The sequence below is a fragment of the Falco biarmicus genome, chromosome 4 (assembly GCF_023638135.1).
Source record: "Falco biarmicus isolate bFalBia1 chromosome 4, bFalBia1.pri, whole genome shotgun sequence".
Classification (NCBI taxonomy): domain Eukaryota; kingdom Metazoa; phylum Chordata; class Aves; order Falconiformes; family Falconidae; genus Falco; species Falco biarmicus.
The window spans coordinates 68,892,856-68,904,973 of record NC_079291.1 but is presented as its reverse complement, the minus strand read 5'-3'; the positions used below and the strand labels follow the sequence as shown (position 1 = coordinate 68,904,973).

Sequence of the window (12,118 nt, the reverse complement as noted above, 5' to 3'; positions counted from 1 at the left end):
GGCATCGCGATGCTCACCAAGACACCCCATGAGCCCTGATGGCAGTGGGCACTGCTGGTGCCGGCGCTGGGTTTGCCACAGGGCCAGCTGATGCCACAGGCTGCTGGGACCAAACTGCCACCTTCGTTCACTACATCAAACGCAGCCTCCTGTTTTTCTGGGGCCGACTCCCACCCCCCATACCCCCCCACTCCCACACCTTCCTCCCGTTCATGGTCCCTTGCTGTGGGGCTGCCTGGTTCCTTGCATGGTCACTGCTCCCTCCCTTGGGCAATGGAAAATTTTTATGACTTTTTGACTTTTTATCTAGTTGTTTGGGAGCGAGGAAGGAGCCGGGTGCCGCGCATAAACATGTCTATGTATAAACAGCAGGGACGGCGGCGGGGGATGGAGCTGCCAGTGCTGGGTGCCGGTGGGGACCCTCCCCACCAAGCTCATTGTCCTCTCTCCTGCTGGGACCCCTGGGCAGCGTCCCAGGTTCAGTAACCCAGAGCCATCCCCAGAGGGATGCAAATATTTTGGCTTTGTTGGGAAAAAAACCCCAACCCCCCAAAAACAACAACACTAAAAAAATCCCCCCACCCGAGTCATCCAACAGCAGCGCGTGATGTGTTGGCATACAAACAGGGCGCGTGGGGATGGCGCTCGCCCAGCCAGGGACACGGCACGGCACCCATGCCAGCACACAGGGACCGGCTGGGATCTGTGGGTGACACAGCCATGCCCTGTGCCAGGAGTGTGGCACACAGGGACTTCATGCCCAGCACTGCTGCCCTCCCAGCCACATTTGCCATCACTCCCAGGTGCTGCTTCACATATTGTGCAGAAGCGGCTGGCCAGCATGGGGTGCCTGTCCCCTGCCACATCTCAGGGGACACAGTGTGGTGGCATCCCATGCCCTGACTGCAGCATCTCCCCGCAGCTAAAGCCTTGCTGATGCCGAGTGTTTGGCACCAGGGAGGAGGCGAGCTGCACTGCTGCCCTTGCTGGTGGGCTGCTCCGGGTATCGGTGGGGATACAGCCATCCCCAGCCAAGAGGCAAGGAGCAGGGGGCTGTCACCACTGCTGTTCTCCATCCCCTGCCATCTCAGCCCCATCCCAGGGCAGCTCCCGCAACAGGGAAGACCCTGGCAAACACCATGGCACTGATTCCTGCTCCCCAATCTCAAAGTCTCCAGAAACAGGGCTGTGGCCCGTTTTTTCTTCCCCCACTACATTGCAAGAGGCAGTAATTTTAAGCTGATTTTAACAAAAACCCTCAGTCTGAGCCCAGTTTGGGGGAGAAGGATCCAAGCCAGCTTGCAGGGATACACATACATTGCAAGCTTGCAATTAACACCCCCCCTCCACTTACCAACCTTGTTAGCAAGCTTGTACCCAATTACTTTTCAAATGCAAGGGTTTATGTAGAGCAGGGAGAGGCATTTTCCTGCTAAGCAGCTGTGTAAATGCCACTGTATCCCAGTGTGGATAGAGGCAGTGATAGCTGGGGGGGTCCCAGCTGGTTGGAGGTAAGCAGCACTGGTGGGGCGGGTGGGCAGCTGTAGCACTGCAGGATGGTCCTGGGGGGCCCCAAGCTGGTTCTCTCTGCTTTCCCAGTGGGTTTTGTGTGTGAAAAAATGAGGGAGAGTCAATCTGCTTGTAAAGAGCTGGTAAACACATGGGGGGCGGCAAATCTGGGGTGAGGAGGCGGGGGGAATTGCTCTTGGTCCTGTATTTACTGCTGCAAAGCTTGGCTGGCTGCTGGCTCTGGGCTTAGCCCTTTCCCTGCTCGCACAGATGGGTGTTTACTGCAAAAATGGCATTTTGGGGGGGTTCTCTGGTTGCTACTGAGCCAGCTATCCTTAGCTCAACTCCGGCTGCCTGCTTGAGCAAAATATGTTTACGCCGCAAACCTCTGGAAGGCTCCGCTGCCAAGCGGGCAGGGGAATGTGTACGCCGATAAGGGCGCCACGTCCTTTCCTTCCAGATCACCCGATAGCCGGGGAAGTGCACAGAGGCAGCTGCCTGCCTCCCAACGTCCTTTTATCATTTCTTTTATTACATAAAGTTTTGGTTGAAAAAAAATAAAAATAAATCAATAGCTGTGGCTTTGCTGCACCAGGCTGCTGCCAAAGCCTGGAAAGCTTCGGAGGTGCCAGAGGCTGAGCTGCCCCCGGGGCTGCTGGCCCTGCGAGCAGCCATCTGAAAACATTAAAACTGCAGAAACAAAATATTTCCTGTGCTTCTCGCGTGGCAGAAGGAGAACATGGCTTCTCCTGGCTCACGTGCTGGGGCACACAGCATCCTGGTGGGATTTTGCAGTGAGCTGAGCATCCAGCCCAGCCCCACAGGGGATGGGGCAGCTCTGAGCCTCTCTGTGTTGGGAAAAAAAATTAAATATTCAATTTTGTTGGTGCTTCAAGTAATTTTCCATTCTCTGGTCTGGAAATAACACACGGGTGAAGCTGTTGCAGCAGGCGAGCTCAGCCTGACATGAGCAGGAAAGAGCCAGGGGTGCTGGGCAGCTGCGGGCCCTGTTTGCAAAGTAAAACTGCAGTTGTTGTTGTGACACTGTACGGTTGCAAAACACCAGCGCTGAAATACCCGTGACTTTCAAAACAAGCTGAGCCCAGCTGCAGCTGGTGGCTGGCTGCAATCCCTGTAGCCCCTTCCCTGCTACACAGGCATGGCTGAGGTGATGGTGCCAGTGATGTTTGCAGGTTTTTTGGGGGGGAAGAACCCCAGAAACTTTAGAGAGGAAAAGCAAAGATCCCCCAGATGTAGAGGTCCTTCTCCCCCCCGGATCTGCTGGGCATCCTGGCCACCGGGCTTTTGCAGTGCTGGGAGGGTGCGTGTCTGCCCCTGGGTGAGATATAGCCATTGAATTCTGCCTACAGAATAATAATAATAATTAATAATAATAAAAAATAATCCTAGGGATCAGTTTGTTTGCTTAGCGATTAACTCAAAGCAGCTCCTGAATGGTCACCTAATCTCCCCAGGAGCGAGTGGCATTGTGTAGGTAGTGGCAGGGGTGGCTTTTTGCCCAGCGAATAATCCTTCTCCCTGGCACGGCTGGTGGTTGGGCTGGGCTCAAACACCTTGTTGGCATCAGCTCTGCTCAGGGCTGGGGCTGGGCCAGGGGGGCAGGGTGCTGGGTGCTGGGAAGGGGCTGTGGAGGGGACGGCTGGATGAGGGAAGGGGCTGCAAGAGGGGCAGGTAAAGGAAGGGGTTGCAGGGTTGCAGCCTTCTCTGCTGCTCAGGCTAAATCCGGGCTGTTTCCCTGAGGAGGCTGGGAAACAAGTTAAACTTCTCCATCTGGGAGCAAAACTTAGCCCAGACCCACAGGGATGGACCTCACCTTCCTCAGGGGCTTGCACCCCTGAGAGTCGGTGTATGTGGGGCTGTAGCAAACCCCTCCAGCTCTTTTATGGCTTTCCTTCGGGGCCAGCTGAGCTCGCATCCCCCAAAATCAGGGAGCCTGGAGCAAATCCCCAGGCTCCGAGCATCCTCCTGCTACCCCAGCTGGCTGCACTGCATGCTTTCTTGGGATGTGGCGCTGAATTTTCTGCTTAGCATGAGTAAGCAGAGGTGTCATGGGGTAAATGCACCCCTGCAAATCCCCTGTGCTTTTGGGGATACATTGCCAGGACCCTGTGGGAATAGGGAGAGGTTTTTCCCCCTTAGGGCAGGGATACTCTGCGCTTGCCCTGGCAAACAGCACCTTCAGGTGGCACTGGCACTGCTGGTGTAAACAGCCATGCTGAAAGTCAGTGTATCAGACAATATAAAAAGGCGCCACAGGGCGTAATCAGATGTCCTTCTCTAAAAATAAAAGGCAACAGGTCTTAAATTAGCTGCTTGTAAAGGTGTCGGGGTACGTGTGTGCAGACAGCTGGGCCAGCTCCGCTCTGCTTGCCCAGGGAGATTCCAAAGCCGGGGGGCACCCTCAGGCTCAGGGTGCCTTTGGGATTGATGCTGACCCGGCCGCGCTCCCACCAGCCTCCCCATGCTGGGATGAGTTTTATTTCCCCTGTTGCGATGGCGTTTTGCTGCTTGCCCCAGCGCCGTCCCAGACAGCATCTCCCATTGGGTGTCACGATGTGCCCATTCTCAGGCTGTGAGTGGCAGCGGCTCTTGCCGGGTGTCACCGATGCCCTGTGGCGCGTCTGGGTCCTGTGCAGGGTCAGATCCGGATGGAGGAGTGGTGAAGGTCCTGGCTGTGAAAGCAGGGCTGGTGGCTGTCCCCAGGTCACTGGGCTCAGAGCAGCTCCCGGAGACTCATTTGGAAAACAGTCCTGTAAAACTTAAACTAATTAGAAAGTCCTGAGCTGCTCGCTTACACTAATTGGCACAGCTGGCTTAATTAGTTTTCCCCAAGACATTGCCCATGGGGCTCTGTGCAGCACCGTGTTCCTGGCGGAGCACTGGCCAACTGGGGACACGTGTGGGCAAGGATGCATGGGGCTGTCGGTGGGGATGGGGCTGTCCCTGAAGGTGTTGGGGGGGGGGGCTCAAGTGGCCCCACGGGTGGGATGGATCCCCAGCAGATGCCCCCATGGGGGGGTGATGGAGGGGGGGGTGGTGGTGTCTACCATCCCCCGCCTCTCCCTGGGTTGTTTTTAATGCAGCAACCGGGACTGGCTGCCCTGGCGTGAACTTGTTCCATGACCAGGAATGATTAACCGGCAGTGCCACTGGCCCCAGGCCAGCTGCGTGTTTGCTGCTGCTGCCTGGCCTTCCCTCGCTGCTCTGGCCCCAAAAACGGGCCGTAAACAGGGGCTGAACCCCGAATGTGCGCCTGCCCCGGCGCCCTGCTGGTGACTGAATGCTTCCTCCACACGTGGCTGGCCTGGGGTGTTTCCAGCAGCGAGCCTGGCATTGCCCAAATCCCAGTAAAATCCCTAAATCTGCTGCCTCCGCGTGGGTTGCTGGGGCTGGGAGGATGCCAGATGCCCAGCCTCCAGCCGATCCCCAGGGATTTGGGGTGCTGGAGACCAGGGATAGAGGCTGCCGGTACATGGGGGCCCACGGGGTGATGCACGGCCGTGGGCAGAGGGAAGATGGATTTTCTCAGCCGGGAGGTGGGGACGCGGGGCTGGTGCCACCTCGTGGCTCCGCCGGCAGCTGAGACACCCTGGACGTGCGGTGCCGGACACGGGTGGGCACGGTGCCGGTGGGCACAGCGGTGAGGGGTCCTGCGTGCACACAGCCAGCCGGGACCCCCAGCCATGAGGGTGCCACCGTTGCAGCCGTCTCCATCCCCTGCCCTCCGGGCCGCCCGCCCTGGCTGGAGGGGTCGCGGGGAGGCGCAGGAGCGCGGCCGTGGCCCCGCGTCCCGGCGCGTTATCGGTTGTCGCCCATCGGCATCAGCGCGGTTTCCGCCGGTGCCGCGAGCAGCGTTTGGGTTAAATCCTTCGCGAGGCAGGACTGGGGCTAAAAGCAGCAGCAAGGAGGCTGAGCCCTGGCGGCTGCGGCTGCCGCACCACAGCTCTGCCGGTGCTGACTCCTCCCGGACTTCCCCGTGCTACTAACCCCATTTAATTATTTTTTCCCCTGTTTTATGTTTTGCGCTCTCAGCAAATAAACCCCAACACCTCCAGCCCCAGCATGCAAGGTAGACAAAACCATGCATCGCTCTTCAGCCTCAGCAGCGGCTCCAGTTCTGCCCCAGATGAGGGCTGGGGCAGCAGTGCAGCCCCGTGTGAGGCTGCTGGGGGGGAGCCTGCGACCCCGGGTCCCCCCCAGATCCAGCCCCACCGCCTGGCTGCATCCTATGCAGTGCCATGGATTGCCCCCAACTCTAAATCATCGCTGTAGTCTGCCCAGGTCAGGCAAAGGAAGCCATCTCAGCCCAGCTGCTTCATGCATTTATTTTATGGTTTTTGGTTTTGTATTTATTTTGTGAAGTGTTGTTGGTTGGTTTTTTTGTTTGGTTTTTTGTTTTGGTTTGGTTTGGTTTTTTGCAAGTAGCCAGTGTTTGGTGCTGGGGCTGTTTGTGCCTCTGTCCTGCCAGGGTGATGCTGGCCCCTGCAGTGGCAGGAGGCAGCTGGCTGGGGTGAAGCTTTGCCTCTTCTTCCGATCCAGCCAAGGAAATACCCTCAGCCCTGGCTTTACTCCACCACTTTCCCTTGTTATTTATCACCTGCGGAATGATGAGGCTGGAAAGCGCATGGCCAGATCCTGGCTCCATGCAACGCTGCATCTGGAGGCATAGCCTTTTGTGTCCTGGAAACCAGAAAAACCCCTCAAAGTGCCAGTGTGACTGTGACCCCACAGAGTGGACGCTTGGCATCCCATGGGACACCACACACACCCCCCCCCATCCCCCTCCTGCCATCCATCCCCACTCTCCCAGCCTGGCGATGGCTACAGCACAGACTTCTGCAGTGATGGGTCCTATCCTTCCTCATCCCTGATGATGATGGGTTTGTCAGAGATGAGCAGGGCAATGGGGACCAGCGGCTGGTGTAGTCCATGCCTCCCCTCCTCTTCCCCCTCCTCCTTCTCACTGGGTGGGTGGTTGGTGCAACTGGTGCTGCCAGGCGATGGAAATCCCACCGGGCTCGGCACCTCCTGCCTGCGGTAGGCAAACGGCAGCTCCTTCTGGCCACCTGGCTGGCATGCTGCTGCCAGCTCTTCAGCCCCAGGGCCAGGCTGTGGCGTGCCAGGCCACGTGCTGGTGTCAGTCAGCTCCTTCCCAGGATTCAGCTCCTTTAGCAGCAGCTCAGCTGGGCTGAACCTCTCGGAGGGCTCCACAAAGCCTGGCCGGTGCTGACCCTAAGGGTCAGATGCAGTTGGGGTGGGAACATCCCATGCCAGCACTGTGCACAAGCACGTGCCAGGTGCGGGATCCAGCCCCTCCTGCACTTTGCATCTCACCTGGTTCATTTCGCCAGTGGCAAACTGGATGGCTTTGCTGCCCATGGGCTTGGGCAGGGGTGGGAAGAGGAGGCGGCAAGCCCTGGGGAGGTGGGGGTTGGTGAGGAGGTGGGGAATGAGCTGGGTAGCCAGAGCAGGGTGGGGACAAGGGTGCTGCAGTCACCTCTTTTTGCTGAGCTGGTAGATGGCAGCCATGGTGGGGAGACCGAGCAAGATGCCCAGGTACTTCAGGTTGTATTTCCACGCTGCTCCCTGGGCACCTGGGGATGGGCACAGCTGAGTGATGGCATTTCTGTCCCCAGCACCCCACGTGGGACATGGGAGCTGTTTTGGGGTGAGGACGAGCACCCCATGGGGAGCAGGGAGGGGATGGGGTCTCCAGCCATTACCCAGTGCCTTGGTCTGGAAGTGCCACCAAGCACCACAGGTCCCCTCGCTCTCCCCTGTCACCTCCCAAACGCCCACCCTGTAGGCTGTGCCAGGCTGTAGGTTTTGGAGGATGTAGTGCGATGCTGCGGCGTCCGCTTCACCGTCTGGTCAAATGGAGCTGGTGGTAGTCTGGCAGCTGCCTGCAGGCAGCACCCTCCTCCTGCCCCATGGGGGGGGGGGGGGGGGGTCACACTCACAGGTCACGTTGTCACCCTCAGCTGCGTGGCAGATGAGGTACTTGGCCAGCGCCCCAGGACAGGCAGCACGGGGGGATGGGCTCCACTGGAGGACAGCAGCAGCATCCCCAGCGCTGGCATTGATGCGGATGGGCACAGCTAGCGAGGCTGCATGTGATGGGGGGTGGGTGCAAAAAAAAAAAAAGGGGGTGGCATTTCAGGAAAGCCTCTTTTTGCAATTAAATGGGGCGCAGATGCTCCATGTTTCCATACGTACCATTGCTGGCATAGTGGTGCTGCAAGGCAAAGGTAGACCAGCCCCGCACCGGGGCCCAGCTGTGCACGGCGAGGCGGTAACACGCCGGTGCTTCCCACGCTCCTGGGGCAGGAACTGAAGATACCAGTTAAACCCATGCCAGGATCCAGCTCCAGGTAGGGGGGGGACAGGTGGGCAGCTTGGGGGACTCCCTTGCCTCTCTCCACGTGGATGCTCTCAGCAGGGAAATCCCGTTGGATGCAAATGCCCTGTTTCGGTGCTCCTGGCAGTGGCTGCTGCTCGAAGCAGTAGGCGAAGCCAGGGCTTGGTGCTTCCCACTGCGCCGTCATGGTGCCACCATCCATGCTGATGTCCTTGAAGCTGAGATCTGGGATGAAACAGGGAATGTGAAGGATGGCTGGGAAAATAACCCCCTCAAGGCTGCCAGGGAGCTCAGTCCTCCCGCGGGGCTGGTACCTGCACTGTGCTCTGCTGGCACACGGAGCTGCCGCGCTGGCCCTGGCCCGGCGGCATTGGCTGCTGTCAGCAGGATCTCATACTCAGCACCACAGAGGGTGAGGTTGTGCACCATCACCTCCCCCCCCAGCACCACAGCATCCTCCTCGGCCAGCTTGGCACAGCGGCACACCAGCATGCGGACACGCAGTGTGTAGGTGACATCCCCTTGCTCCTTGGGGGCTTGCTGGGGGAGGGAGAAAGGGCGGCTCGGAGGATGAAATGGGGGGGACAACACCCAGGAGGGTCCCTGCTGCTGTCCTACCTGCCAGCTCAGCCTCAGCACCCGCTGCCCATCTCTCCCCAGTTTTCCCAGCTGGTAGCTCAGCACTGGGCTAGCCAGGATTTCTGCAAGAGGAAGGACCCTGGCTGGGCTATCGGCATTTTTGGGAGCCGTTGGGATCCCACCGGCCTCCTCCCCTCTTCCTCACCCTCAGGAATGAAGATGGAGCTGCTCCAGTCGCTCCAGTAGCTGCTCCAGTGGGAGGGCTTGTGCCGGAGCTGAACCTCAAAGGCGCTGTCCCCCCCCAGGGTGCAGGTCACTAGAGTGGGGTGGCAGGGTCAGGCGGTGGGTTCCCCCCTCCTTTCCCCCAGCTTTTGGCCATCATGGGGTGCTGGGAGGCCAGGAGGGAGTGCAGGACAGAGCCCCACTGTCAGGACGTAGAAGCACCCCCAGGAGACACTTGTCCCCCGCATCCCCACAGGCCAAACAGACCTGAGTCATCCTCATCCATCACCGTCTCGCACATCACCTGCAGAGAGAACAGGGATGAAGACACCCAACCAGTCAAACCAGTATGTTACTGGGACGTGAAAGCAATGCTGCCCTGTGCCCCCCCCAAACATCCCAGGGTCTGGGAGAGCCAAATGGGGTGCAGGGGACATGGTGGCCAGGAGAGTCCCCTTGGCTGGGGTACCATGCCTTCAGCCCCAAGACCCTCCTGGCAGCAACTGAGAGGGGTGGGGGGTCCCCTGCTGCAGGGGGGGTTCGCTGGGGATGAGTGTCCAGATTTCATCTGTTGTCGTCATTAGTATAATCTGGGGTTTTGCTTGTGTAATCCCCACAAATTGCAGCCTGATCCTGTTATGGGCAGCAGCAGGAGCCCGTGGCCAGGAGGATGCAGCAGAGCCGATAACGCAGGGAAACAGATGGGACACGGCCAGGTTTGCGGGGGGGACACAATGGTGGCATCACCAGCCCCCCACACTCCCCCAGCTGCCATGATGTTACTGACTGTGCCATTGGTCACCACCAGCTCTGGCAAATCGCATTTCTACCTGCGTCCAGCTGCTGTTGCCCATCATCCGGAAGCGAGCCTCCCGCTGTGGTGGCCGGTCCCCATGGTGGCACGATGACCTCGGCATCTGCAACCTCAGCCGGCCGCCGGTCTTGGTGAATGGCATTGTGGTGGGGGGTGGGTCCATCTTGACTGTAAAGATGAGGTGGTTATTGGTGCCAGTGCTGGCACCCAGCCTGCCCCCCGCCCCCTCCCCGGTGTGCTTACCGGCCTTGTTGAGATACAGCGTGAGGTTGGGGGTCCTGTGGATGTGGTCCCCCCAGCGCGCTTCCACCCAGGCTGTGACATTGGTGAGGACGTAAATATGGTGATGCTTCAGGGTGTATGTCGTCCTTGCACCCGCCTTGAACTGCTGGCACAACCTGGGCATTGCATAGCTGCGGGGGAAGCAGGTGCAAGGTTGGATCCAGGTGGGCTTGGGATGCGGAGGTCACGTATCCCCAAGTGTCCCATGTGTCCTGCTCAGGGGACAGCCTAAGGGCTCCCCAGGACGTGGTGCCCACCCCTGCCACAGTACCCCACTCACCAGAGCGTCAGAAGGTAGGACGTGTCGCTTGTTGGGCCGTGGGGTGGCCAGGAGCAGAGGAACCAGCGGGACCCGCAGCGTTTCCAGCAGGAGAAACCAGGGCCCGTGGCAGTGCCTGCGGGAGAGGGCAGCGGCTGGGGGGTCCCGCACCCCAAACCCCAATGCGTTGGGCAAGGCTGTAGCCATCACCCGATCACCATGTTGCTTGCCCAGGGGATCGGAGCAGCCGCACGGGTGATTCCCACCCCAAAAACCACCATTTTCCTGCTCCCTGGGTTTGTGGCACCGGCTGGTGCCACTCACTCTGGCTCCTGCCCGCTGCTGGGGGGTATTCACCCGGCTTTCCCCCGTGCCTGCGGTTTCGGGCGACCATCTCCATCACCGCGCTGGTTCCGTGGGCCTTATCGCCCCTGGATCGTTCAGTGAAAGTCTTTTGAAATTATCTCTCATCTCCTAGCACTGCAGGAGCACTTACCACCCTGCGCCAGCACCGCCAGTGCTGCCAGCAGCCACCCCAGCATCAGCCACCCGAGGTGTCCCACGCCAGATCCGAGGCTCCGCTCCCCTTCCTGGCTGCCCGCTCCCCCCGGCACGCGGTGGGTGCCCCCCGCAGCTCGGCGGCAGCCCTGGCCCTCAGCGCAGCTTTGCGCACCCAGTGTTTCCTCTTCTGCTAAAAGCTGGCCCAGGGGTGGCTGCTCCTGGGCGGGCAGAGCGCAGGGCGGGAGTGCACGCCTCACTTTTACCAAAAGCAAAAGAGAAAGTAACCAAAATATCCCCCTTTTTCTGCTGGTCCTCAGCCAAACCCCACCACCGCTGCGCTGTGTGTCCTGGCCACACCATGTGCCTCGGGCTGGTGAGAAGTGCCAGGTAAGCAAAAGAGATGTCCTGTGGTTCGGGGGGGCTGGGGTGTGTGTGGCTTTTTTTTTTTTTTTTTTTTTTTTTTTGGCAGCACGTTTTTGCTCCCCTGCCTGTAATGGAGCAAATCTCAAGCGGTTGCTCCAGGGTTGGGGTTGTTTGGGGTTTTGGCAGCATGTGTGTGTGCACTCTCGCCCAAATCAGGCTCCTGTCCCCATCCCTGGCACAATTTGTCCCCTGCAGCCACAAACAAAGCCCCAGTGAGGCAGGAGAGAACGGTGTCACTGGGATGCTGGCAGCCGCGTGACAGGGTGGGTGACCCCCGGGCAGCAGAGCCTGGTGGCACTGAGGGCTGTGCACAGAGTCCCCTTGTTCCCACAGAAAGTGTCCCCTTGTGTGGCTTTATGCTCAGGGCTGGAGGGCGGTGGTGGCGGGAGTGTCCCCATGCCGGGACGGCACTGCAGGGACCCCACCATCCTGCTGTGGTGGGCATGGCTGGGCTGGGTGCGCAGAGGGTCCCTCAGCACCTCCTGCTTCACTGTGTGCCCTTGCCAGCCTGCCCTGGGGTGCACACCGAGCTGTGCTGTGCCATGCCAAACTCAGCCATGCCAGGCTTTGCCGTGCCACGACTGGGCTGGACTGCCATGCTGTGCTAAACTGGGCCAGGCCATGCTGGACCATGTCATGCCAAGCTGTGCCATGCTGGACCATGCCATACCATACTGGACTGCACTGGGCAGTGCTGGTCTGCGCCAGGCCATAAGGGCCATCTGTGCCATGCCAGCCACAGGAGAGACCTGGGCTGGACCACACTGAGCCAGGGGGGCTGTTCTACCTGTGCACTGCTGTGCCAGCCCCAGGCCGTGCCGTGCCAGGCAGTACTGAGCCAGGAAGACTCTGCCAGCCAGCCTCAGGCTATTCTGTGCTGTGCCATGCTGGTTTAGCCCTGTGCCATGCCATGCCATACCTGACCTTGCCATGCTGGGTCTGGCATGCCAGGAAGACTGTGCCAGTCCTGGGTGGTTTCATTCTGTGCAGTACCAGCCCCATGCCATGCTGCGCTGTGCCACGATGTACTGTGCTGTTCCAACCCTGTGCCATGCCATGCTGTGCCGTGCCATGATAAACTCTGCCATGCTGGGCTCTACCAAGCCAGGCAGACTGTGCCAGCCCCAGGCCATGCCATACCACGCTGGAT

General features: G+C 59.6%; 1 protein-coding gene across 1 annotated transcript; it reads right to left on the bottom strand.

Moving 5' to 3' along the window:
• Positions 1–6,321: 6,321 nt before the first annotated feature.
• IL12RB1 (interleukin 12 receptor subunit beta 1) lies at positions 6,322–10,729 on the bottom strand. Its single transcript, XM_056336285.1, has 15 exons — positions 10,541–10,729; positions 10,066–10,180; positions 9,747–9,916; positions 9,520–9,671; positions 8,957–8,993; positions 8,673–8,783; positions 8,507–8,589; positions 8,203–8,428; positions 7,943–8,113; positions 7,747–7,848; positions 7,491–7,637; positions 7,254–7,397; positions 7,028–7,124; positions 6,865–6,946; positions 6,322–6,762 (listed from the first exon to the last, which is right to left on the bottom strand). The coding sequence occupies exons 1-15, from the start codon at positions 10,584–10,586 to the stop codon at positions 6,382–6,384; spliced, it is 2,064 nt and encodes a 687-aa protein (XP_056192260.1). The 5' UTR covers positions 10,587–10,729; the 3' UTR covers positions 6,322–6,381.
• Positions 10,730–12,118: the final 1,389 nt, after the last annotated feature.